We start from the raw sequence: 25,410 nt of genomic DNA, 5'->3' as shown, positions 1-25,410 counted from the left end.
GGTCGGCCCTCTCGTCATCCACAATCCCCTGTCCTCCATGCAGCCTGCATGGAGAACTTGCCCACCCTGCAGCCCTGGCTGGGCGCCGTGTCACGGGGCTCAGATCAATCAAAAGAGCGTTGTGATTGGCTTAGGGGTGGGAGCCTGACTGCCTGCTTCCTGTTCCTACCTGGAGTCAGATACCGGCAGCAGGGAAGAACACGCAGGACCCGGCGGCAGCAAGGTAAGTTTTTTTTGTTTTTTTTAATGCCTCCCACGAGCCCCTCTCACACCCGCCCCTCCACCTACGAGCAGTGCCAACCCCCCTGATATATATATAAGTGTGTGTGTGTGTGTGTGAGTGGGTGTGTGTGTATGTGTGTGTGTATGTATGTTCATATATATGTATGCATGCATGTTCATGATACTGCTGTAGTGTGAACCTTGGCAAATTTATCTTGTCCAATGCCCCCCACTCTTTTCTTCCATCCCATCTTCACTTTGACTGCTGTTGTTTATTTTCTTAAAAGATGTTCAATGATTTGTTTCTATAAATAAAGTTGTAATTTTAAACAAGCCTGAGCGTTTTATTCTTCTGAGAAAATAAAATATGAACATGAGTAGAAGTTTGTCTGATATTTTTCATAAAAATTATCTTTAATATCTCTATTCCTGTCTTTTCTGTTCTAGATACATAATGATAAGAGGATGACTCTCTCCAATGTCCTCTATATTCTCCCTGACAATTCAAGTGGCATTATAATTAGCAACATCCTGATGTTCACCTTCTCATGTACATATAACATGACAATGCAGACCAGCCTGCTCACGGCGCTACATCCTATTATTGGGTAGGTGTCCCTGGAAAGGGCTGAATGTAGAAATATAGCCATGAGTATTTGTCGATCTTCAGTTTTATGATGTAGATTTGTAACCCTCCCTTACTCTTCATCCAAAATTGCTTTTACTTTCTCATTCTGCTCTATTATGTTTTGTCTCTTTCCATTTCTTTTTATATGAAGCATTTTCTGTGGCAATGAAGGCACTGTGCATTATGTTTAATGGCAGAATTGGGTCCTCTCAGGAGTCTACAGACATTAGTTTCCCAAGACTGGTGGCCAAAAATGCTAACATTCAATATTGAAAAGAAAATGTAAAAACAAATACTGTGGCGGATCACTTTTAAACAGATGATGACGAGACAATGTTAGCATGATTCAACAATGAATATGCAGTGCAAGAAAACTAACTTGGATCATTTTTATCCATCAGACACCTCTGAGCATGCCTCAGAATAGGGAGGAGGGTGGGACTGGTGAGGAATCTGCAGGTAGAATATCCAGCAGAATGGTTGGTACCATAGGTAAGCTTCTTTATATTCTGATGGATACTTCTACCCGCAGATTGCTCACCTTCTCATTAGATACCTTAGCAGCACCCCCTCCTAGACGGTAGGTCTGAAAGAGTAGTAATATCAAGAAATCCCAATGCATTGAACATGCAAAACGCTCATCCATTCTCACTATCCGATCCAAGCAAAAATGCTTTGTGAATGTGTATGTGAAGGTAAGGTCTGGTCACCACGCAACATATATCTGCTATGGGCACTCCTGTGGCAGCGGTAGGGTAGATGTCTTTGCTCAGTTGGAATGAGCCTGAAATCCTTCTGGTGGATCCTTTTTTTGCAATGCAGAGCACAATCCATAGTGATAGACTCCTCTTTTAGAAAGCCTTGTTCTTCTAGACGGTCACATGACCGACAAAGAGCTGATCTTTGAACCTAAATGTCTTCATCCTGTCCAAAACTGACCACCCCACAAAGATGTAACCTCTCCTCCTTTTTCGTGGGATGCGGTGAATGAAAAATTAAGAATGTGTGATGAACTGCCCAAAATTCAGTAGTCTTTTTAGTGCTCAGAGATAGCTTGTTTGAGTGACAGTAAACAACAGGTAGTGATGCACAATGGCCCACTGGGCCAATGGGACAGCCACTAAGAGCATGGGGATGATTATGATGGCGGTCGTATAAGTATTCAACCACCATTATTGTGGAAACGGGACCGACCGACAGGTAGTCGGTGGTCCCGCCCTCCATGGTGGTCGGAAACATGCCTATTTTTATTGAGACTTGTTCTGCGGCCCAGAAAGGGGCAGCTGCACAAGCCCCAATGCAAAGAGGCATGTGTTCAAACATCCCTGCAGCCCTTGGCAGGCACCATGTGGTACCTGCCACATGATGCCCCCAAGTCCCATAGCGGAGGGCCACGGGGGACAGGGTGCCTGATAGGGGCCCCAAAAAGCTTTCCCGCCAGTCTTTTCATGTCAGAAGAACCAACATGAAATGGCTGGTGGAAAGGTGGATCGGAATCCCCACGGCGGTGCCTAAAAAGTCACTGCCTCCAATGTGGGGAGTGCGCTTGGATCGCCCACCTGAGAAGGCTCCTTGAGCCCATCGGAAGCTGTTGATCGGTCCCTGGGTCAATGCGGTCAGACTTACAGCATCCTAATGCGGTGGTCTGACTGCAGTTAGAGATGTAGGTGAGACCAAGGGCACGTCTGTGTCGGTCCCACTGACATCATAATCGGACCAACATTTTTCAAAGTCAAATACTGCAACCTTTAACCTTATCTATATAGAATGGTGGCTGGGTGAAAATTAGCATACACAAACTTTTTACTAGTAGTTTGGAAGTAAGCACAGTTAAAATAACAAGATAAACAAAATACAGTAAAACGAAACGAGATGCCAGGTGGTCAAAGTCTTAAGTCTTACAGTTTTAAGATGGAGTGTCAAGGAGGTGGCCCAGCCCAGCCTCGTCCTGCCTCAGACTGCCCCGCCCTTGTCCCGGGCTTCGCCCGCTCCCGTCCCGCGTAGCGTGACCTATAGGTGTGTAAATAGAGGAAGAGGGCGGGGCCGTCAGCTGGGGCACAGGTGAGCTGGTCCCAGAGGCTCCTGGTCCCTGGAGTCCTCTCCGGTGGTGCTGGCGCTTTTCCTGTGGTCGCGTGTCCCCCAGATGCTGCCTCACTCAGCACAGATACCCCCAGTGGCAAAGACACGTCCTCGAGCGGCTCCCGCGAAGCGGGGGCCGCGAGATGTTAAGAGGAGGAAGGGGGCGGGGCAGTCAGCTCGGGCACAGGTCAGCTGGTCCCAGAGGCTCCTGGTCCCTGGAGTCCTCTCCGGTGGTGCTGGCGCTTTTCCTGTGGTTGCGTGTCCCCCAGCTGCTGCCTCACTCAACACAGATACCCCCAGAGCCAAAGACACGTCCTCGAGCAATAAGTAAGTACGTAGCAATAAGATAAGCAGTATGCTAGGTTATATTACTAAAATCAAGAATTGGGTGTTTCAAGATGAAGAAAAGTCACACAAAAAATTCTTCAGAAACAACAAAGTAATGAAAAGTCTTTATGTGAAGAATTTTTAATACTTTATTCTCATAACACAACAGTCACATTCATGGTGTTCAACTCCTCCATAAGCTAGCCAGCACATGTTTCGTTACTGGATAATAATTTCTAGCTGACTTCTTCAGGGCTAAAATAATAGCAAAGTTCAGGGCATTTATCAAAAAATTAATAATTATTTATTATAAAGATAAACTAAAACCATTTACCATCAGCCACCACAAAAAAAGTTTTTAAAAAAGCATAAGAGCAATAGGAGAGGAAGTGAAAGACAGCGTTCAAATGAAATATACGTGAAACATACATGCTAAGAGTGAGTACCTAAATAGTAGCAACCATAGTAGATTCCAATTACATGTGTTACAACACAAGATATATTCCCTGATGTGATACAACAGAGCAGTGACACCCTCAAAGCACCCTTAAAGCAGAAACATTCCACTGATTGTTTGATAAATGCGCTTATATCCTTTAACCATGCCTTCCTCACCATCTTACTGGACCGACAAAAAAGAAAAGCAGAGATCTTCAGAAAGGTGAGCGTCGAAACCAACGACCCTTTCCTTTGCACACCACATAACACCGCTATTCAATTGTCTTGTAAAAACCAACTTCATAGGGGGCAGCAAGCTGGAATATTAATGTCAATGACCTCCAGCAAAGATTAAATCCGTTCAACAGTCCCTGATCAGTCACTGATCTTTCTCCATGCATGAAGATGGAGGAGGCTCTGCATAATGGTGAGCTGCCAGGCTGACTGAGAGAGGAGGTCAGCTCTGAAATACTGCTAGAGCAGGGGATGCAGAGAGAGAGTCTCAGGAGTCTGCACACCACACCATCTTAGACCAGTCTGGATTGATCAGACTACCGTGGACCCAGTCCTTCAGCTGTTTCCTCAACATTCAAGGATTCAAAGTATGAGGAGAAATGCCTAAGGGAGTGGAAAAACCAACATCAAGCTAAACGATTCCCACAAGGGTCCCTAAATAGTAAATGGATTGAGGGCACAGAAATGTGGGCAATTTGCAAGGATGGGATAAGATGTCCTGAACCACCTACTGATATACACGTCACACATGGTCTGCAAGATGTCACCGACTCAGGCTGCCAGCTCTCATTTTCAGAAAGTCTGCCATATGGTTGATGACCAGCCAGGTGCATCCATCTTCACTCAGGACAGGAGACTCAAAGCTTCTTGGCAGAGAAGACAGGACCACACACCTCCATGTTTATTTATAGAACACATTGCAGTTTTGTGGTCTCTCAATATCTGGATGACTCAATTGTGATGGGTAGGCAGCCTCTAATCTCCTGGTGCGCACTCTAACCTAAGATGGAGGCAACCGTCACTGCTATGGTGACTGCTGGGGATGAGCAAGTTCTCCTCTGCCAACCACTAGACAAGAATCGAAACAGTGTCTTAGAAGACCCTTATGGTGTTCGTTATAGTGACTCATGTTGGAACAACTACAGACACATGCACCACTGGAAAGCTCTCATGTGCCAGCACCTATGGGTGGCCAGTAGGATGCAGGAAGTAAGAATAACTAGCATATGAATATCAATCAGGGCTGGGACATTTGGTCCCTCAAAAACATCAGAATCATATCCACAATGCCCCTTGTCCTCTAAGAAAGAGGAATTACCGGAGGGTGTTATGTCTGGTACAGTCCTTATGAACAGGCATTGCTGAGAAGACTCTAGGTGCAATTTGGGCAGGTTGATGGAAAAGCCCAAGTCAAACAACAGAAATACATTGGCCTACAGATGGTCTGACATCAACTGCTGCATGCCCACTATGAGCAGCCAATCACCCTGGTTAATGGAGAACTGAATGTAGATGTGCCATCACCATCCCCTTGGTGAAGACCCTGGTGGCAGATATCAGTCCAAAAACAATTGAACTAGGAATAGCATATAGTATAGTTTCTAAAGTTCTAAGAAGGGAAAGTGGACATAGCACCGAGGGGAATATCTATTTTGTTGTCTTCTACCTGGACTATATTATATTATTTTAGTCCTTCTTGAATTTGAATTTGAATATAAAATATTTATAGAGCGCGCTTTCACCAGCGGTTTCATGGCGCTGCAACAGACAAACCTCAAAGGGTGGAAAATGAGAGAGGGTAAATGAAATAAAAACAAGAGTAACAAGTGGTCTAATTAAAAGCTTTGGCAAATAGATAGGTCTTGAGCTTTTTTCGAAATTGAGGGTAGAGGGGTGTGGACCTAAGCTCTAAAGGCAAGGAGTTCCATAGGATAGGTGCGAGGGTGGAAAACTTTGAGCCTCCCCATTTCTTCCTCCGGAAGCGGGAAACTGTCAGAAGGGCTTGCGAGGCTGAACGTAGTGCCCTAGTAGGAACGTAGGGGACTATCTCTGATGTAATGAAGGCCGGAGCCATGCCCAGTCGTGCTTGGCAGATGATAGACGCAAGCTTAAACTGGACACGTTCACGAACAGGAAGCCAGTGAAGGGATTTGAGAAGGGGTGTTACATGATGGAATTTTGGGAGATTGAATGCCAGCCGTGCCGCCTGGTTCTGTATCAACTGCAAACGCCTTAAGCTATATGCAGGTAAACCTGCATATAGGGCGTTGCCATAATCCAGGCGGGAAATAACCATTGCCAAGATGATCGTTTTCAGGGCATCAAAAGAAAAGAAACGGGATACCTTGCGTATGGTACGAAGTGACAGAAAGGAAGAGGACACCACAGCGCTAACCTGGGAGTGAAGGGTGAGCTCAGAATTGAGTTTAATGCCTAAAGTTTTAACTGAGGTAGAAGGGACGGGGGGAGGGCCAAGGGAAGGGGGCCAAAAAAGTGAGGACCAGGGACTGGATGAACCACCCGTCAACACCAGCTCGGTCTTGTCTGGATTAAGTTTCAGATGATTGTGGCTAATCCAGTCCCGGATAAAAATCATAATAGACTGAAAGTTAAGGATGGAAGCAGGGGAAGAAGATAGATTGAACACAAGTTGGAGGTCGTCCGCATAGTTGTATACGTCGACCTCCATTTGCTGTAGTGCAAAAATTAAAGGGGAGATATAAAGATTAAACAAAAGGGGAGAGAGGGAGGAACCTTGGGGGACCCCGCACTGAACTTTCTGGAAGTCCGCAGAAAAATCACCCAGGCGGACGGCCTGAGTGTGGTCCCTCAGGAAGGAGGATAGCCATACCAGGGCGGTCCCTCCGATCCCAGCCGCCCTGACACGGGAAAGCAAGATGGTGTGGTCAACCGTGTCAAAGGCGGCTGAGAGGTCGAGGAGGATCAAGGCCTGGGTCTGGCTGGTATCCATACCCTCCCTGAGGTTGTCAAGGACCAAAAGTATAACGGACTCAGTGGAGTGTGCGGGGCGGAAACCAGCCTGGCGGGGGGCTAAGACTCCATGCTTCTCCGCAAAAGTATTTACAACAAGGGGTGGTGAGGGACAGAGTCTCTGAATTAAGCAGAATCCTCTCACCCTGTCAAGAGATCAGGGCTAGATCCAACACCGTTTTTTAGCTCACTGCACCATCCCAGTTTCAGAACCTGGCTGTATGCAAATTAGTCTGTTCCTGTCCCAGTGCATGATGGGAACAGGGCAAATGAAACTACAAAAGCCAATTCTTACACTGGGAAGGAAACAAGCTTCCGGGGACCGGTTTCTGGCATTACAGCCGTCTTCGGCCCGGCTTGCTTGAATCCTGATGGTGCAATGAGCAAGGGACTCATGTCTGAGTATACCCTTCCACGCTTAGGGTGGACAAAAATATTTACAACAAGGGGTGGTGAGGGACAGAGTCTCTGAATTAAGCAGAATACTCTCACCCTGTCAAGAGATCAGGGCTAGATCCAACACCGTTTTTTAGCTCACTGCACCATCCCAGTTTCAGAACCTGGCTGTATGCAAATTGTGCAGTGAGCTAAAAAACGGTGATGGATCAAGCCCTGATCTTTTGACTGGGTAGGAGTGTTCTGCTTAATTCAGATACTCTGTCCATCACCACCCCCTTTTGAATCGTTTTGGCCACCACAAGTGTGGAAGGGTATGCTCAGATGTGAGTCCCTTGCTCACTGCACCATCAGGATTCAAGCAAGCCGGGCCGAAGACGGCTGTAATGCCAGAAACCGGTCCCCGGAAGCTTGTTTCCTTTCCAGTAAAGAATTGGCTTGGTAGTTTGGTCTGCCCTGTTCCCATGATGCACTGGGCCAGGGTCAGACTAATTTGCATGTAGCCAGGTTCTGAACTGGGATGGTGCAGTGAGCTAAAAAACGGTGATGGATCAAGCCCTGATCTTTTGACTGGGTAGGATTGTTCTGCTTAATTCAGATACTCTGTCCATCACCACCCCCTTTTGAATCGTTTTGGCCACCACAAGTGTGGAAGGGTATGCTCAGATGTGAGTCCCTTGCTCACTGCACCATCAGGATTCAAGCAAGCCGGGCCGAAGACGGCTGTAATGCCAGAAACCGGTCCCCGGAAGCTTGTTTCCTTTCCAGTAAAGAATTGGCTTGGTAGTTTGGTCTGCCCTGTTCCCATGATGCACTGGGCCAGGGTCAGACTAATTTGCATGTAGCCAGGTTCTGAACTGGGATGGTGCAGTGAGCTAAAAAACGGTGATGGATCAAGCCTTGATCTTTTGACTGGGTAGGAGTGTTCTGCTTAATTCAGATACTCTGTCCATCACCACCCCCTTTTGAATCGTTTTGGCCACCACAAGTGTGGAAGGGTATGCTCAGATGTGAGTCCCTTGCTCACTGCACCATCAGGATTCAAGCAAGCCGGGCCGAAGACGGCTGTAATGCCAGAAACCGGTCCCCGGAAGCTTGTTTCCTTTCCAGTAAAGAATTGGCTTGGTAGTTTGGTCTGCCCTGTTCCCATGATGCACTGGGCCAGGGTCAGACTAATTTGCATGTAGCTAGGTTCTGAACTGGGATGGTGCAGTGAGCTAAAAAACGGTGATGGATCAAGCCCTGATCTTTTGACTGGGTAGGAGTGTTCTGCTTAATTCAGATACTCTGTCCATCACCACCCCCTTTTGAATCGTCTCCGCAAAAGTGCTCAGAGAACTGGTGACATGACTTTCGAGCACTTTTGCCAGAAATCTTCCCCATCATTCTTATGGAGAGCTCAGGCGGGGATCTTTTTACTAACTATTGATGACACTTCTCCCTATTCCTGAAATCATGCTGGTGAGGTAAAGCAGCAGGTACTGAAAACAGCATTCTCCTATTGAGGAGGCTGTACTTCATGTGGAGAGGTTGAAGCTGCATCATTTTTAGGTTAAATTTTTTCCCGGCAACAAGAATGTTACAGTCACATCTGAAAGCTCTGCCACAGAAAACCACAAATGAGCAACACTGTTCCTGGACTTTTGTATGCACAAAACATCTGTTCATGAGAAAAAGGAGAGTCTGGGATATGAGAGTCCTCCAATGTCAAATATCCCTCAAAATTACCAGGTGCCTTGATGTTGAACTAGAAATCTTAGTACCTCTTGATATGTGTGTGAATCTTGAAGTTATGTTCCTCACCATCAACCTTCTGCTCAAAATTGAGTGGCTCAATGTTGACCACCTACATGTCAATTAGAAGTGCCAGTGGTGACGAGTTGCTACCCAAAGGCATTCAGACGTGGCGTACTGGGTGAATGAGAGGGTGAAATAGTGGCCTTCATGTCTGAAATAGATGTGCACACAATAGGCACCAAATTTCCCCTTACTGGACACTAAGGGAAATCCCCTTGCAGTCTATCAGCCTCCCAAATGACATATTTTTTCAAGTTCCACAATACATGATGGGGTGAGAGTCGGGATTCAGGAAGAAACACCAAACGGATATCATGGTTATCTTTCCTCAAAATCTCTCACCCCAAAACCCCAGGCCTAGCACTTATCAAAATGTTCCTTAATAGTGGTCAAAAAGAACAGGGAGGTGATGACAAAACAAGGGAATTCAGGCAAAAACATTTTTCTAGAAAAGTGTTTATGTACAGGTAATGTTCTAAGACATTGATTGAAAGCTAAATACATTCAAATATGTGGTTTTAGTAGCCCAAAAATACTTGAAGTAAAGCAGGATTTTTGTTAAAAATTAGGTGTCTGGTGGCAAAGGTATACACCCTGTCCAAGCAGGAACCATGATCCTAGTCAGGGTAGGTTGCTTAAGAGGCATTGTGTCACGCATTTGTGCAGTTTTTATATTTTATGAACCAAAAATGACAACATTTCTATAAGTATATCCAAGGTTATGAATTCTTAAACATTAAATGAAAATGTAGTGCTTAAAATCTTGACATGCCAACCCGGACTATCAGGTTGCACTAAACTGAGGTAAATCCAAAAGTTGAGGCTGACCGTGATGGAGTGTAAATGTAAATGTAAATGTAAATGTAAATGTTGGAATTTGTAAAGCGCACAGCTACCTCCACCGGAGGTGTCCCGGCGCTGTCCGTATACCGCTTAGGAACCCTTCCTGGCTTTCCTGAGAAATGTCCACTCCTGGGCACCCTCCAGGTGCAGCCAGGCATCCCAGCGCTATTGGGGCCGTTGTGGAGACTAAGCAAGCTATTGCCCAGAGTTGCAGCGTGGGACCCATGATCAGAACAGGCACTGAGGAGAGAATATCCAGTCAGGGGAATTAATGAGCCAGAGACCCACCGAGGCGGGGATCGAACACTGGTCCCTGGCCAGAGCTCTGCATCAAGGTCTGCCTGCTCTAACCATTGAGCCACACTTCTCTAGTGTGGGTCCGCTACAGGGACCAGCATTGGACTGCTAAAAAAAAAACCTTAGAAGCAGTGTTGATGGAGCAGAACTGTGAGAAGGAAAGGGTGATGCGTTGTTGTCTAAGCACAAGCTTGAGGGCAATGCTTCGACACCAAGCTGCACAAAGTCAGATATGCATCGAAACCTGGAGGTGATGCATCAGACAGTCAGTGGCGCGGTGTCCATGGTCCTAGTAGCAGGGGCAATGCATCGACATGGAGGGCAGCAGTCACCAATGGTGTGTTCCCAGCCCACACAGCAGCAGCAATGCGTAGGTGTAGAGGGTGATGCAATGGTTCCGATTGGCACATGGGAGTCGATGTGTGGGTTCTGTTTGTTGCAGCACTTTATACCCACTTCCAAAAGTCCAGGGCACCACTTGACAGGGCAAGACTTGCAGCAAGCAAAGTCCATGCTTCGTTGTAGGTTGATGGGAAGTCTTTGATGTCCCTCAGAATTACAACAGTGGGCAAGTCAGCATGCCCTAGGAATCTATTGGTATTAAAGAAGGGGACACACAAGCATCTGCGGCACCTTCTGTAATTACAAAGAACACTGGGGATGGGAAAGCCAGTGCAAACGCCTGTTGGACTCCATGGGAACTTTTGTAAAATGGCCGCCGGGGTCCTAAGTACATTCCAGAACCCTGCCCTATGTGGCACCTTCTGGCCTTGATAGTCAGTCCAGCCTTCTGCAGGGGCTGAAGCACTTCCTACAGGTGAAGAGGTGGTCTTTCCAGCTGCTACTGAAGGCAGCTATGTCATCCAACAAGGCAGATCAGCCAAAACCTGTTCCCCAGTCTCTGGAAGGTAGCAGGGGCACTCTTTAAACCAAATGGCATCACTCTAAATTTGTAGTGGCCCTCTGGAGTGGAGAAGGCTGATCTCTCCTTAGATTCTTTAGTTAGGGCATTCTGCCAGTGCCCTGAACTAAGATCAAAGAAATTCAGGAACTGGGAAGACCCTCCCTAAACTACCAATTAGCTCATCAGCCCGGGGGATGGGCTGAATTGAGCAGAATCTGAGTGTGGGTGTAATGCCCAGTAGGGCAGCTTTTGGTATCAGCATCACAGGGCTGGACCATGGGCTACTGAAGGATTCAATCACCCCCAACTCAAGCATTTTAGAAACCTCATTTTCGATGCTAGCCCTCACTTTGTCAGACAACCTATAGATTTTTTTTCTTGACAGGGAAGCTGTCTCATGTGTCCACATCATGAATAAACAGATAGGTAATCCCAGGAGTAGGGGAAAGAGGGAATAGAACTGAACCAGGACCTGGTGGCAGTCCATCTGCTATTCTGAAGTTAGGGTAGAGGAAAGGTTCTTTGGAGAGGATGTGGCGTAATGACCTGAGCTACAGATTTTGGAGCCGGTTGAGCCTTTTTGAAATCTTGGCATTGGCGTCAACGTCCTATGATTCTGGGTAAATCACTAAATCTCCCTGTGCCTACAATTCAGCATCTTGAGACTCTCACAGGTGATTTGCCAAATCCTACATTGATTGGATTGACCTTCCACTGACCTACTCTTCTCTTTAGAGGCTATCCTTTCCCTCTCCTTTATCTGTGCAACAGTGACATGGGGACCTCAGAGCTCTCAATGTATTGTTTGAGGTGGTTGATATGGAGCACCCTCTGAGGTTGCCTGGGGGTCTTGAGGTCCACCAGGTAGGTGGACTCCCCCTTTCTCTCAAAAATATTATAGGGACATGTCTAATGGTCTTTGAGGGCCCAGAGCTATACGGGTCCCATCCCCATATTTTCTACCCAGGCTGAAATTGCATAGGCATAGCCACTTGTACATGCCACTGCGTCATTATTTCCTGGCTGTTCTTCAAGTTGTCAGTAGCTTGCATCCTTACCTTTGCCATCTGGCTCAAGAAGGCTAGCATGTAGTTAACTTCATCATGGGGAGGTTTCCGGGAAGCTTGCTCCCACTCCTTTTCACCAGACTGAGAGGTCTCCTTACAGGATGACGATACAAAAACTCAAAGGGTCTAAATCCCCTCCTGGGGTACCTCTCTGTAAGCAAAAAGATGGTCTGGCAAAAGGATGTCCCATTTATGCCTTGAGGCCTTAGGCAGGCCCTTGATTAAGTCTTTGAGGGTCTTGTTGAATCTTTCAACAAGCCCATTGGTTTGTGGATGGTAGTGGGGTGGAAAACTTGTAAGTAACATAACACTCCTTCCACATTGACTGCATATAAGTAGACATGAATTTGAAAGCAAGGTTGCGTCCTTGCACCAATGTTGTTTAATCTATACAAGGCGGACATGTTCAGGGCTCTAAACAACGCTAACCTAATCCCTCCAAAAACTGGCAAAACTAAGATCACAATATTGCCGTACTCAGATGACATAGGTCTGTTAGACAATTCAAAAATAGGACTACAGAGAGCATTTAACTCTCTGCACCAATACAACATAGCAAACAAAATGATAGTAAACGCCTCCAAAACAAAGGTGTTATCCTTCGAAAGGACGCAAAAACACTTAAGTAGCAACTGGTCTCTGGGTCCCTTAAAAATCTCAGGAGCCAAATCCTACAACTACTTGGGTACATAGTTCTTTGCAAATGGCGCACTTACAGCACACAAGTGCCACTTAAAGGATAAGGCGGCATTGATAACAACTAGACTCTGCCAATTACATACATCCCTTGAAAGTCCCACCTCAGCCCCAATGAGAAAAGTGCTCAGGGTGTATTACCATCTGCACTCACTTATGGCAGTGAGGCCTTCCCAGGCCAACTCATTCATACCATTGAAAAACGACAACTAAAAGTCTATAAAAGAATGTGCAAATTGCCGTATTACATTAGGGGATTCCTGGTGAGACTTGAATTTGGCTTGGAGGGCCTCGCATGGTCCAGTATGGGATATTTTCTAAAGTACTTCTACAGATGCATCAGGGCGATGCCAGGCACCCTGAAATTTTTTTGCAAAATATATTCAAAATCAATAATAACTCGTGGTCCACCTACCAAACAACGCCGGCAGCCACCCTTCTTATCGACTTGAACACTCCACTACTTACGCATACTGCAGTAAAAAGCATACTGAAAAAACAGATCAACTTCCTCTCAAAGTCTGCAGACCTAGAAAAATATTACGTCCACCTTGCCACTACGGGCTCTGGCACTATCATACAATAACAACAACCAAGTCGGTCTTCATGCTCAATCATATCTCAATTGCACAATTGGAAAAGCCTGCCTGACCCAAATTCTGGCAGTAAGGATGTTGGCTTTACACATTAAAGACGTCAACCCCAAGTGGCCAATGCATTCCAAGATAGTCAAGTGTAAACTTCGTGGCTACAAATCCGAAACCTTTTTACATTTACTTTGCAGTTGCCCGATGTTGCTCGAGCCCCGGCGAACATTATTAAAGCCACTTTTTTTAACCCATTGTCTAAGAACATGCAACAATGCAATGAACTGGATTTTTAGTACCATGGTTCCCCTTAAATTGGCAACAATAGGCACATTTTTTGAAGCCGTGCAGGACCTTCTTAAAAACACACAATTAAGCAAAGAGATGCTTGTGGAATGACACATCTTAGTTCTCGCACCTCGGACATTAGACATAGTAATGTTTGACGTCCTTGCACTTGAGTTGTAATATCTGTCATGCATTCACCTTACTTTGCGGTTGATATAAAAAAAAATGTTTTACTTCTTGCATAAAAAATTGAAACTAGCTTTCTTATAACAGTTTTTAAATAGTCAAACACCTTTGTAACCTTGTAATTAAAACTGTCTGCATACGTTGAATGTTATGTTTGGCCACCAAGTGCCAGCCACTGAACGGACCCATCATTCTCCTTTATTATTAGCCTAGTATGCCTTTTAAATGTTTTATATTGTCTTGGTTTTAAGTAATCCACACAATAAACTTTGTATTGAGTTGAAGTTGATTCCCCTGTCAGATACCGCATCCTTGGGGAACCCCACTCTGGTAAAAATCCATATTGGGGCTTTAGCCGCTGCAGGAGCAGGGGCAGTCCTTAGAGGCTGTCTGGGGATCCATAAGCCCTACAATGTCAATGCCTACTCTTTCAAAGGGGTGGCTAATGACAGGCAAGGCATTCAGGGGAGCTTTCACACTCTGCCTTGTCTTCCCTCTGGCCTGGCAAGTCTAAAACATCCTATAGAAGGTATTTTAGTAAATCTTCATCAGGGACCAATACAAGTAGGGTACCATCATCGTGAAGGTGTTCTCCTCAAATATCCTGCCAGGGGTATCTCAAGAGCCAGCTCCAGCAGGAAGGCCTTGTAGCAATGGCGAATGACCAGTCTCTTTGTTGCCCCATACATAGGTGCCTTAGGCTCACTGTACAGTAGGTTACCCTCCTAGTAAATTTGGTGATTCTTAGAGGCATCACCTGCTGACTTGGCTTCAACCTTTTGCCACATGATTTCCAGGGTTGAGCACTCGTTCTTGTGCATTGCAGAACTCCTCCCTGGTGCCCCCCTCCATTTGCCACCCAGCAAGTTCAGGTAGGTCGCCAAGGCAAGCAATGTCATATTCAGTGGTCTAGGGTTGTCCTCCTCTGGTGTCTAATCCACCTCAGCTGGAAGACATTCAGGGGATGGTTTCCCACTCCCCTTACCCTTCTCATTTGTGGCAGTTATCTGGGTAATTTGTCAAGGCTCTAGACTTTCTTGACTCCATTCCTGGGCAGCCATCGACCTGAAAGTTGCTCAAATCCACTCAGGCAACCCTAACATTTCCAGATGTGACTTAGGCTCTACTCCCTTCTAGGTAGTGTGCTCAATATCATTCCCTAACAAGCAGTCTACAGGCATGGCAGGGGTCACAGCAACTTTCAGAAGACCTGAGACCCCCACTCTCAAATAGAATAAGGGCCACTGAATAGTGACCCTTGTGGTTGTCAGCAACCAGAACCTGGTGGAATGCATTGGATATAACTTGCTCTGGGACCATAAGCAGAGACTACTTACCATAGTCATACTGGCTTGCGTGTCCATCAGAGCCTTACCACCTTGCCTGGTAATGGTAACCCACTTCCCATGTGGGTTTTACGCACCAACTCAATGTCACCCAGTGACACTATGTTAACCTCACTGAGTTGCCCCCCCCCCCACTTACTGGTACATACCCATCCCCAAGCACTATTCTCAGAACCTCTGGTGTCTTACCTGCAGTGGGAGTCTGTGCTGTTTTTGGCATTTGGGATCTCCCTTGTAATGCCCCTGCACGTGACTTTCACAGTATTTGGAATTTTCGTTCTGACTCTTGTCAGGAAAGCTCTTTTTCTGGTAACCAGATTGGAAATAGCACTCTTTTGCCTGTGAACTGTTTTAGAGACCATGAGAGCACCCCTTCTCTTTATCTCCCCTCTCTTTCTTCTGTTCGGATCCCTGACCACTCTTTCCAGGTTTTGCTACAGCTCTGGAGAACAAATATCAAGATTGTGCTCTTTCACAATTAAGCTGTACAGGCCCAGTATAATCATGTATCTTGCTTTCCCTCATCCAGCCCGTCAGTGCTTTATTGGCATTATTAAGAAAACCCACCAAGGTGTGTGATGAGATTGTGGGGCTGCCCCTGAATCTCTGCCTATACCTCTGAGGTGTCAGCCCAAATTAGTTGACAGCCATGGCTTTCATGGCAATGTAGAGTGTTTTGTCTTTCTCTTCCAGTGTTAAGACTGTGTCCCTCCCCACTGTTAGCATGCACCTCGACAAGCTACCCCACAGGACTCCTCAGGAACTTTGTGCACCCTTACAGCCACTTCATAGGCTGAGAACCATTTGTCTATGTATCCCCCCCTCATAACTAGGTACCAAATATTTTGGAATGTGGACCCTTCTTCCACTAGTGGGCACCCTAGAAATGCTGCCATCATTGCTTCTGTATTCCATCTGTTTAGATCTGGGATCCAGCTCTTTGAGACTGACCTCATGAGCCATTCTGTGCTCTTCTATGGCCACTGGAGCCTGCTCCTTCTCCAATTGTGCAAGCTCTAGTTTTAACTTTCCCTCTTTTGTCCTGTCCTTCAGCTCATCAGTGGACAGGTTCCTAGATGACGCACTGCTTCCTGCATGTGAATAGACTTCCAGTCTGAGAGAAGTAATTGCACTGTCAACCTCAGGCAGGTCTTGCTGTAATTGCTCCTCAGATTCTGACCCTTCCTCCTTATTGTTTGTGCGGGTCTTTTGGACCTCTGCCTATACTCTTAGTTTTTTGGGGCTCTAATTTGTTAGAGCTTGCTTTGGTAAACACCCTCTTCTCCTGGCAAAATCCCTTGATATGGACTATTGTGTAGCTCTCTAAGTTGGCCAGCTCAGTTTCTATCTTGGCAAGTGAAGTCACAGACGCAACAGAAAATATGGGATTTGGGAGAATTTTGGGAAAAATCAAAACGTGTAAATCAGAGAGAATTTAAACTCATGGTGGTTCCTGTCCAAGCAGTAACAACAAAACCTAGTCAGGGTAAGTCAGATACGCACCGTAAATCAACCAGTGCCCACCCTTTGATAGCTTGGCTGGACTTAAGAGGCAATGTGTAAAGTATTTGAGCAACACTTCAGTAACACAGTGAAAACACCACAAAAAGACTCCACATCAGGTAAAAAAATTGCTTATATAGATCAAAACAGCAAAAATCCAATAAGTATACCGTAGTTATGACTTTTTCAAAGATTAAATGAAAATGTAGTGCTTAAAAGCTTGAAGCGCCAACCAGGGCATTATGACTGTGCTAGGCCAGGGTAAACCCAAGGGTTCATGCCAACTGCTATGGAACATGGGTCGGATTAAGGAACCAGCCTTGGCCTCTGAAAAGCACCTTAGATGCATTGTAGACAGAGTCAAAATGCTTGAAGCAAAAGGCAATGCGTTGTTGTCAAAGCAGGGTAGAAGGCGATGTGTCGACGCTTAGCCAGGCAAAGTCAAAGATGCATCAAAACCTGTAGAAATTGGAAAGTGTCTCAATAAAAATCTTAAATGAAAACAAAACATGTAGGAAATGCATTGTGCAGTCTATGGTACAGTGTTAAAAGTCCTCGCAGCAGTGACTGTCATCAATGCAGAATTTGGGGTTCTTGCAGCAGCAGTGATGTCTCTAGGGTGGCAGTCATCGGTGCAGTGTTTACGGCCCTCGCAGCAGTGGGGATATGTCAGTGTCAAGGGAGATATGCCTGTTCCGATATAGCGAGCAAAGTCTAGGTGCTGTTGCAGGTTGATGTGAAGTCTTTGATGTCTTAGAGACTTAGAACAGGGGGCAAGCCAGCTGGCCATTGGAGTCACTCTGGATTCAAGTAAGATGGGTCCAGTCTTTCCTCAGCAGGGCAGAGGATAGCAGCTAGCAGGGAAGCACAACAAAGCACAGCAGAAAAGCAGTTCTTCCACACCAGAATTCCAGCAGAGTAACACACTCGTCCTTCCTCCTGGCAGAGTTCTTCACTGGTCCAGCAGTGAACTGATTTGGCAGTGTCAGAGATCCAGGGGCGCCTTTGAAGTGGGACAACTTCAAAGAAGGGCTTTGAAGTGCAGTGATGTCTTCCCTCCCAGCTCTAGCTCCAGACTCACTAGATGGTGGTATGCAGCAATGTTGTGTGGGGATAGGACACAGCCTATTCAGGTGGAAGTGTCAAGTCCTCCCTCTCATCCTGCCCAGGATGGCCCATCATGATGCAAATGACCACTTAGTCATACCTAAGCTCCCTTTACTTAACTTTACTTTACTTGTGGATTTATAGAGCGCAAACGAATCATCCCCGAAGGGATCTCTCGGCGCTTCGAGGAGACGATCATAATGAGTAGGTGCAACTAATAAAGCCATGTCTTTAGAAGTTTCTTGAACGTGGTTAGCTCGTTACAAGCTCTGATGTTCTGTGGTAGATTATTCCAGTGGCTGGCTGCCAGATAGGAGAAGGCTCTACCACCCATCCTTACCGTGTGTATTCTCTGGGAGCACAACAAGTTAGCATTGCCAGTTCTTAATTGTCGCACAGGCTGATACCAACTGATTTTATTTCTGAAATACGCAGGTCCCCTCCCTTGTAGTGATCTGAAGACCACGCAGAGCATCTTAAAGATGGCTCGCTTCTTAACCGGGAGCCAGTGTAACTGGTTCAGCAAGGGAGCGGAAGGGGTCTGTACCGGTTTATTGAGGGCTAGACGGGCTGCCGTATTCTGCACCACCTGGAGCCTTGATGGAAGATCCTCCCTTGCCCCCCACCAGCAACGAGTTACCATAATCCAGCCGGCTCACCAGGAGTGACTGGGTGAGGATTTTTCTTGCTGACAGGGGGACCCATGGGAAGACCTTCCTGAGCATCCTCATTGTGCCATAACAGGCCCCGGCCACAGTCTTGACCTGCTCCACCATAGACAGTTTGTCGTCTATTCTGACGCCCAGGTTCTTGGCCCAGCTCCTAGGGAGGGGGGCTTCGCCCAGCTCGGTGGGCCACCATTCTGGGGACCAGATGCTTTTGGCCTTCCCAAACATCTCTGTTTTTGAGGAGTTGAGTTGTAAAAAATTTCTCCTCATCCAGTTCAGTTGCCATAATGTCCTCCTCAATGGGGACAATTAATTGTGTGTCGTCCGCATGAGAGATGGCCGCGAAGCTCTTTAGAGGGAATACACAAAGTCTATCTGTGACCCACCCAGATGTGTATTGGAGGCAGGCTGCAGGCATGCCAGGCTCAAAGCAGAAAAATGCCAACTTTCTAAAAAATTATCATTTCTAAAAGGGTAATAGTAAATTAGTCTTTACCAGCAAGGAGTATTTATCATTACCATTCCAGTGATATGAAACATTACAGACCTACTCCTTTCCAATCTGTAATTATAGCTTATAATGTTTAATAAGGAATTCCCAATCCTAAATTATGAGCGAGGTAGGCCTCACAGTAGTAAAACATTAATTTGGGTGTTTTTTACTACCAGGACATAAGAAACTTAAACATACTTGTCCTACGTTTTGATTACACAGCACTCTGCCCTACGGGCTACCTAGGACTACCTTAGGGTTGACATATATGTAATAAAATGTCTGTTTAAGGCTTGCCAAGGAGTTTTAAATGCCACGTCGACATAGCAGTGTAAACTTCACACACAGCATATGTAGTGTCAGGCCTGAGGCATGGTTAATAATAATAGTAATAATAATACAGACACTTGTAAAGCGCGACAGCTACCTCAAAACAGAGGTGTCCCAGTGCTAAAGCAGACAGTAGTGTAACAATGGACAGCTAAAAGTCAAGTCATCTGGCCTTTAGTCTGCCCGGAAGAGCCAGGTTTTAACCATTTTCATGAAGAGGGTCTCTGTTTCTATGGTGCGGAAGGTACTAAGCAAGGAGTTCCACATATTTGCTGCACCTCGCGTAAAAGATCTGCCCCCATTCAAGCCTTCTTGAAACGGGGAATGCACAGTAAATTTTGCGAATTGGACCTCAAGGATCTAGACTGCTTATATCCACGTAGTCTGTGTTTTAGGTAGCTGGGACATTTGCCATGCATGGCTCGGAATGCCAGTGTCAATGCCTTAAATTAAATTTGTATGGCCACTTGGAGCCAATGAAGCGCTTTTAGATGTGGAGACACATGCTCGCGAATGGACACTCGCCTGATCAGTCTCGCAGTCCCATTTTGCACCATCTGCTGGCACTTAATCAGGTACTTAGGCTGACCCAGGTAAAGGCTGTTAGCATAGTCCATCTAGGATGTCACTAAGGCATGTACTATGCTTTTCCGTCACTCCTCAGGCAGCAGATGCAGACATTTCTTCAAATTTCTCGGTTTACAGAAGTAGGTAGCTGTCACCTGACCTATCTGAGCCAAAAATGGGAAGTCAGCCTCCTACTTTACGCCCAGGGCTTTTATACCATCTTCCGGGGAGGGAGGGGGACCCATTTCTTTAGGCCACCAGAGGTCCGAAGCTGGGAGTGGCTCTTTCCTAAAGAACAGCTACTCTGTCTTTCCTGTGTTGAACTTGAGTTTGTTGTTGTTCATCCACAACGCATTGTCTTTCAGGCACCCTTTGAAACTCTCAAAGGCGACCTCGGTCTGTTCTTTAATAGTGAAGACCAACTGGGTGTCACCGCATAGGGGATCGCTTTTACCCCCCAGTTGGCTATCAGTGTGAGCCAGGTACATATTAAATAGGAGAGGGATCAGTGCTGACCCCTGGGGGACTCCACAGCAGAGCTGTTTTGGCTTAGGCATAAATGGTTGGAGTGCAACCTTCTGTGTGCAATTAACCAGGTAGGATTTCAACCAGGTCTGAACTGTGCCTCCAATGCCCATTTCCTGCAGTCTCTCAGACAGCAAGGTGTGGTGAAAAGTGTCAAATGCCACCGACAGATCCAGGAGCACCAACATCGTGGATGCCCCTGAATCCGCCACCTGATTCACCCGCGCTAGCTGCCTCGAGCACCAGTAGCTGTTTGTTGCTCGCATCTCAACTACCCGGATCCAATCCATCTCAGCTAACTACATGCCCCACTCAGGCAGTCTGGAATAGCCTGATTGAATCCATGGAATCCCAGCCCTGATCCGCTCCCCGTTTTCTCTTACAATTGCCCCCGGTGATTGAATGCAAGGATTTCTTGATTGAATACTGGATATCCATCCCTTAAGCATCATAGAAACTGTAGACCGCACATTTCCACATCCTACCGGCTCACACGTCTTTTTGTCCTGATGATGATCTCTTAATAAGGAGATCGAAATGCCGTTGACTCTCACAACCAAAACTCCTCAAACATAACATAATTCTTTTGGAGTTTTTTACAATGGTGTTAATGTGATGTAAATGTTAAGTCACCGACCCCTATCACTACACACACTTTTCACTGTTTATGTGTGAGTACCAGGACTAGCTACTTAATAGTGGATGATACTCCGTTTATGATGTTAATAAATGCAATGTCATTCGTACAACCTTGTGTCCCTGCATACATTGTATTTCCAGTTCTACCTGAACTCCCTCTTCATTACTAAAACCTAGACGTAAGCTGCACTTTAAATAATAGTAGCCCAGGTTACCTGAGGACCTCTGTGGCCTCTCCCAGACCTTTGTTCTTTCAACTACACTTATGACCCCTGGTCCTACTAATGGGGTACCCTTGTTCTCTTCACTGTGTCTAAATAACTCAGCCAACTCCAGGAGGGGTGCCTCTGTACATAATTCCAACCTGAAGCCAGATTGGGTATCGTGTAAGATGCCCTCCCTTTCGATAAAGCTGGATATTTGCCGATGCATCAATTTTTCCAACATCTTTGCAGGTGCTGGCAGCAAAGAGATGGGCCTGTAATTGGTCAGATCCCCAGGATCCCCATTTAGTGTTTTCCTCAGCAGGAGGAGAGAAGCGTGTTTCCAGATATCTGGAAAAGTGCCAGACATCAGGAAAGAGTTCCAGATGTGTGTCAGTGTGTGTGACAGGAGGGAGAGGTGTGGCGCCGCGGCCAGGGCGACTGACGCTGGAATCGGGGGACCACGGTTCGATCCCCGGCTCCGGCGGCAGGTTAGCCCAGCACTATGTGACTCTGGGCAATAGCTCGCTTAATCTTCCCGACGGCCCCCAGCGCCTAGAGACCCTTACGGGTGATTGTGCGCTTTACAAATGTGGACTTTACAGGCAGTGACCCAACCCATTCCAATGTTTGCGGGGGTCAAGGATCATCAAGTGCCCCCGACTTACATCTAAAATTTCTGCTAGGGCATCCTGTTGGGAGATAGTGGTAAACTCCGTGAGAGTAACTTGTGCTTCCTTATTGTCACATTTCTCCATCACCGACGGAACTGAGAATGATTTGGACACTTCCTGAATTTTTTTGGTCAAAGGAGACGGAGATACTTATGCACAGAGAGACTAAAGGTTGCACAGTGGTATCTACAGCTCTGGGTTTGAGAAGGAGTTGATCAATGTGAATACGTCTTTAGTAGGGTTGAAAGCCTTGTAACTGCAATAAGCCAGCTACTCCCTTCTAGCTACAATAATCAGGTTTTGGAGTTCTTTCAGAGCATTTCTATAGATGATCTTGGCAGACTCACAGTAGCCTGACCTCCACTGCCGTTCCAGCTTAAAGTGTTACTTGTCTGGGTGGCACAATCAGTGCAGCAGGCCCACTAGTAGCATTTATTTTATATGCCATTGGCACATGTAGTGCACTCTACTAGGGTCTTATAAATACATATATGCCAATTGTGCATAGGGAAATCAAACCATGATTAGGGGAGAGAGTTCACGCACTTTAGCTCTGGTTGGCAATAATAAGGTACTCACAGTCCTAGGGCCAACAAAAAGAATTCATCAAAATTGGAGGCAAGCAGGCAAAAAGTTAGGGGGAAGAGCATCCCGAGGCTGATAGGTCTAACAATTGTGCTGAAAACAAGCTACTGCCGAATATCACCCTGCAGGTCATGATAGGAAATAGACAATGATCATCCTGCCGGTCATGATAGGAAAGCAGTGGATTCTAGCGTTCTTAAAACGTTCAGTTGTGTTTTGTGCTAGGTGTACTATTTACATTGCAACACCACATAATGTTTTTTTATTTTGTCTTACTTGTCATATTTTGAGTGGTATTTTTCAGCTGATCGCATTGCTATTGTACTATTTTCTCTAACAGGATTGAAATAAAAATATTAATGTAGCTGTGTAGCTGTTAAAGTATGTTTTCGTTTATTGATTGCGTTAAAAATATGAGAAACTATCTTTATATTTGTGTATTCCTGGACCTTGCACATGCTCTGAAAAATCCTGCCTTTCATGAATATGAGAAGAAATCCCCTGGTGAAGAACTAGTTTTATAATAATGTGGCAAATGTTGTCTGAAGCAAGAAATCTCATTACAGCAAGGACATCTAAATGCACCAGTAAAAATGTTGTGTGATCTGGTCTCATATTTCATAAATTCCATTGAGAAGAGCACAGTTCTTTTAATCCTCAAATGTATGACTTCCCTTGCCCTTCTGTTAAAATCAGCACAAAAGTCTCCCTTGAAATAACTCAGGGTCTGTAACTCCCCTGAATCAGGTGCATCATCTATAGTCGCGTAAGTTGTCCTCAAACCTCTTTCTTAATAACTAAAGCGAATAACACTCTGGGTTTGTTAATCAATAATTCAAATTAATAAACCATAAATCTCTTCATGTAATTCGCATAAACTCTCTTGTACGTATCCTGAAATCTCTTTTTTCTATATCCAGCATAGGTACTCTACCATCAGTGAATGGCTCTGGACCAACTACTGCCTCCATGGCTGCCTTCAAGTCTAATTCCTTTACTGATCCGCTCACAGAAGATGACACCCTGACAGTGGGCACTCCGCTTTACATTGGTATTTCAACTACATTCTCTGATGGAGACAAGTTTACATTAAGGGCAGAGAGGTGCGTAGCTGCCCCTAGCAACAACCCGGCTGATCCCAGCGTTGAACTCATTGCAGGCGGGTGAGTGACCATTTCTCAATACTGATCTACGTGTCTTCTTCTTCTTCAATAACACATTCGCAGTCTGTGCCCAGTGCAACGTGGGCACTACAGTATGATTGCAATAACCTGAGTTTCAGCAGTGAATGTTCTGGATTAAATAAAAGAGGAAAAATGATGAACAAGTGATTGAAGGAGAAATAAAATGACAGTAAAATGAAGGCAAGTGCAAATAATGCGTGTATGTGAATATTAACCAAGAACGATGAGTCTTGTTTTATAATGGAAGTAGAATGCATGAACTTTGAGTGAGATAATATTGCTGATATGCATGATGGGGGCTTCATGAGGGTAAATCATCCCTTTGTGTGAGGGCAGGACACAACCTATACAAATGTAAAGTGTGAACGCCCCTCTCTCTCCCAGTCCAGGAAGGCTATCAGTATGCAGATGTAAACCTGTCACACCCAACTCTTCCCCTGTGAGGGCTGTCCAGAAAGTATGCACAAAGTGCAGCTGTAACTCTGCCGTAGACGGGGATTTGAGTCAGATTACAAAAAGACTAGTTATAAGCACAGAGAAATGCCCACTTTCTAAAAGTGAGAACAATGAGGCACGTAACGTACGCACCAGGCTAGCGCACTGCAGTGAATGGGACCTTTTCCCTTTCAATCCATCACTTTCAACCATTTTTTCTCAAAACTTGACCTTTGATTCAATATTTAGTTCCATCTTTTCCATATCCATGCCACGGAGACAGCGAAATTCCATGAAGCTGTTTATTACACATTTTCAAATGCTGCTGCTTTCCAATCCAGGTTTTTGAACAGCAACACGTGTTTTCTAAAACACCAGCGTAGGCCATGTTAGTATTACCCAATGCATTTCGAGCCAAAGGCTCTTCGTCAGGGGTTTCTGGAAAAGAACAGCTATACCAATTGCGCAGAATTTAAAAGTGCTCTTTAAACAATAACATAATACCAGCAAAATCAATTAAATCTTACTAGCCTCCCACCCCCTTAAAAAAGTGCTATCAAAATAATATTCTCATCCTTATTATGACCAGCGTACTCGTACCCACCCATGAAATTGTTGCCCACTTTACCCTAAATAAAATAGTCAACACTCTAATCTATGCTTACTTCACGCTAGGTGCTCACATGCCCGTACTCTAGATTCGGCCGGTGACCTCCTCACCAACTCTCCCAAACAGCTCTCCCAGCCACACTCACACGCAAACCGGTATAAGACAAATTCTCACACCCACATGTCCTCAATCAATGTCCACCCACCTGATACAGTCACAACCCATTCGAAATACAATAATCCCCATAATGCACCTCGCTTGTACCAGAAAACACCTAAATCCTACCTCACGCAATTTCACTCAAACTGCAAACAAAACCATACGTGCAAACGAAACACCCACTTTCTAAAAGTGGCATTTCCAAAATAGTAATGTAAAATCTAACTACATCATTAAGCAGGATTTCTCACTACCATTCTAAACATACCAAACATGACAACATCACTCTTTTCATATGAGGAATTACCACATAAGCATGTATAAGGAAATTCCCAATGCTTGCCTATGATAGGAGTAGGCCTCACAGTAGTGAGGAAACAAAGTAGGCAGTTTGCCACTACTAGGGCATGTCACACAATAAGGAAACATGTCCTAGCTTTAACTTACACAGCACCTTGTCCATAGGGGTACCTAGGGCTTAACCTATGGGTGACCCATATGTAATATATGTAATACAAGGGGAGTTTATGTCTTAGCAAGTAGTTTTAAATACCAAGTCAAAGTAGCAGTAAACTGCGCACCCAGGCTCTGAAGTGACAGGCCTGAGGCAGGTTTGAAAAG

General features: G+C 45.6%; 1 protein-coding gene across 1 annotated transcript in view; it reads left to right on the top strand.

Moving 5' to 3' along the window:
- Nucleotides 1-3,858: 3,858 nt before the first annotated feature.
- LOC144827860 (pancreatic secretory granule membrane major glycoprotein GP2-like) overlaps nt 3,859-25,410 on the top strand; it is an 80,490-nt gene continuing 58,938 nt past the window's right edge. Inside the window, exons 1-2 of the mRNA XM_078686025.1 lie at nt 3,859-3,917; nt 23,322-23,564. Coding sequence (XP_078542151.1) covers nt 3,859-3,917; nt 23,322-23,564 — 302 coding nt within the window. The remainder of the gene's footprint in view (nt 3,918-23,321; nt 23,565-25,410) is intronic.

The sequence above is a fragment of the Lissotriton helveticus genome, chromosome 4_1 (genome assembly GCF_964261635.1).
Source record: "Lissotriton helveticus chromosome 4_1, aLisHel1.1, whole genome shotgun sequence".
Taxonomy (NCBI): Eukaryota; Metazoa; Chordata; class Amphibia; order Caudata; family Salamandridae; genus Lissotriton; species Lissotriton helveticus.
This window is presented reverse-complemented; position numbering and strand designations above follow the sequence as displayed.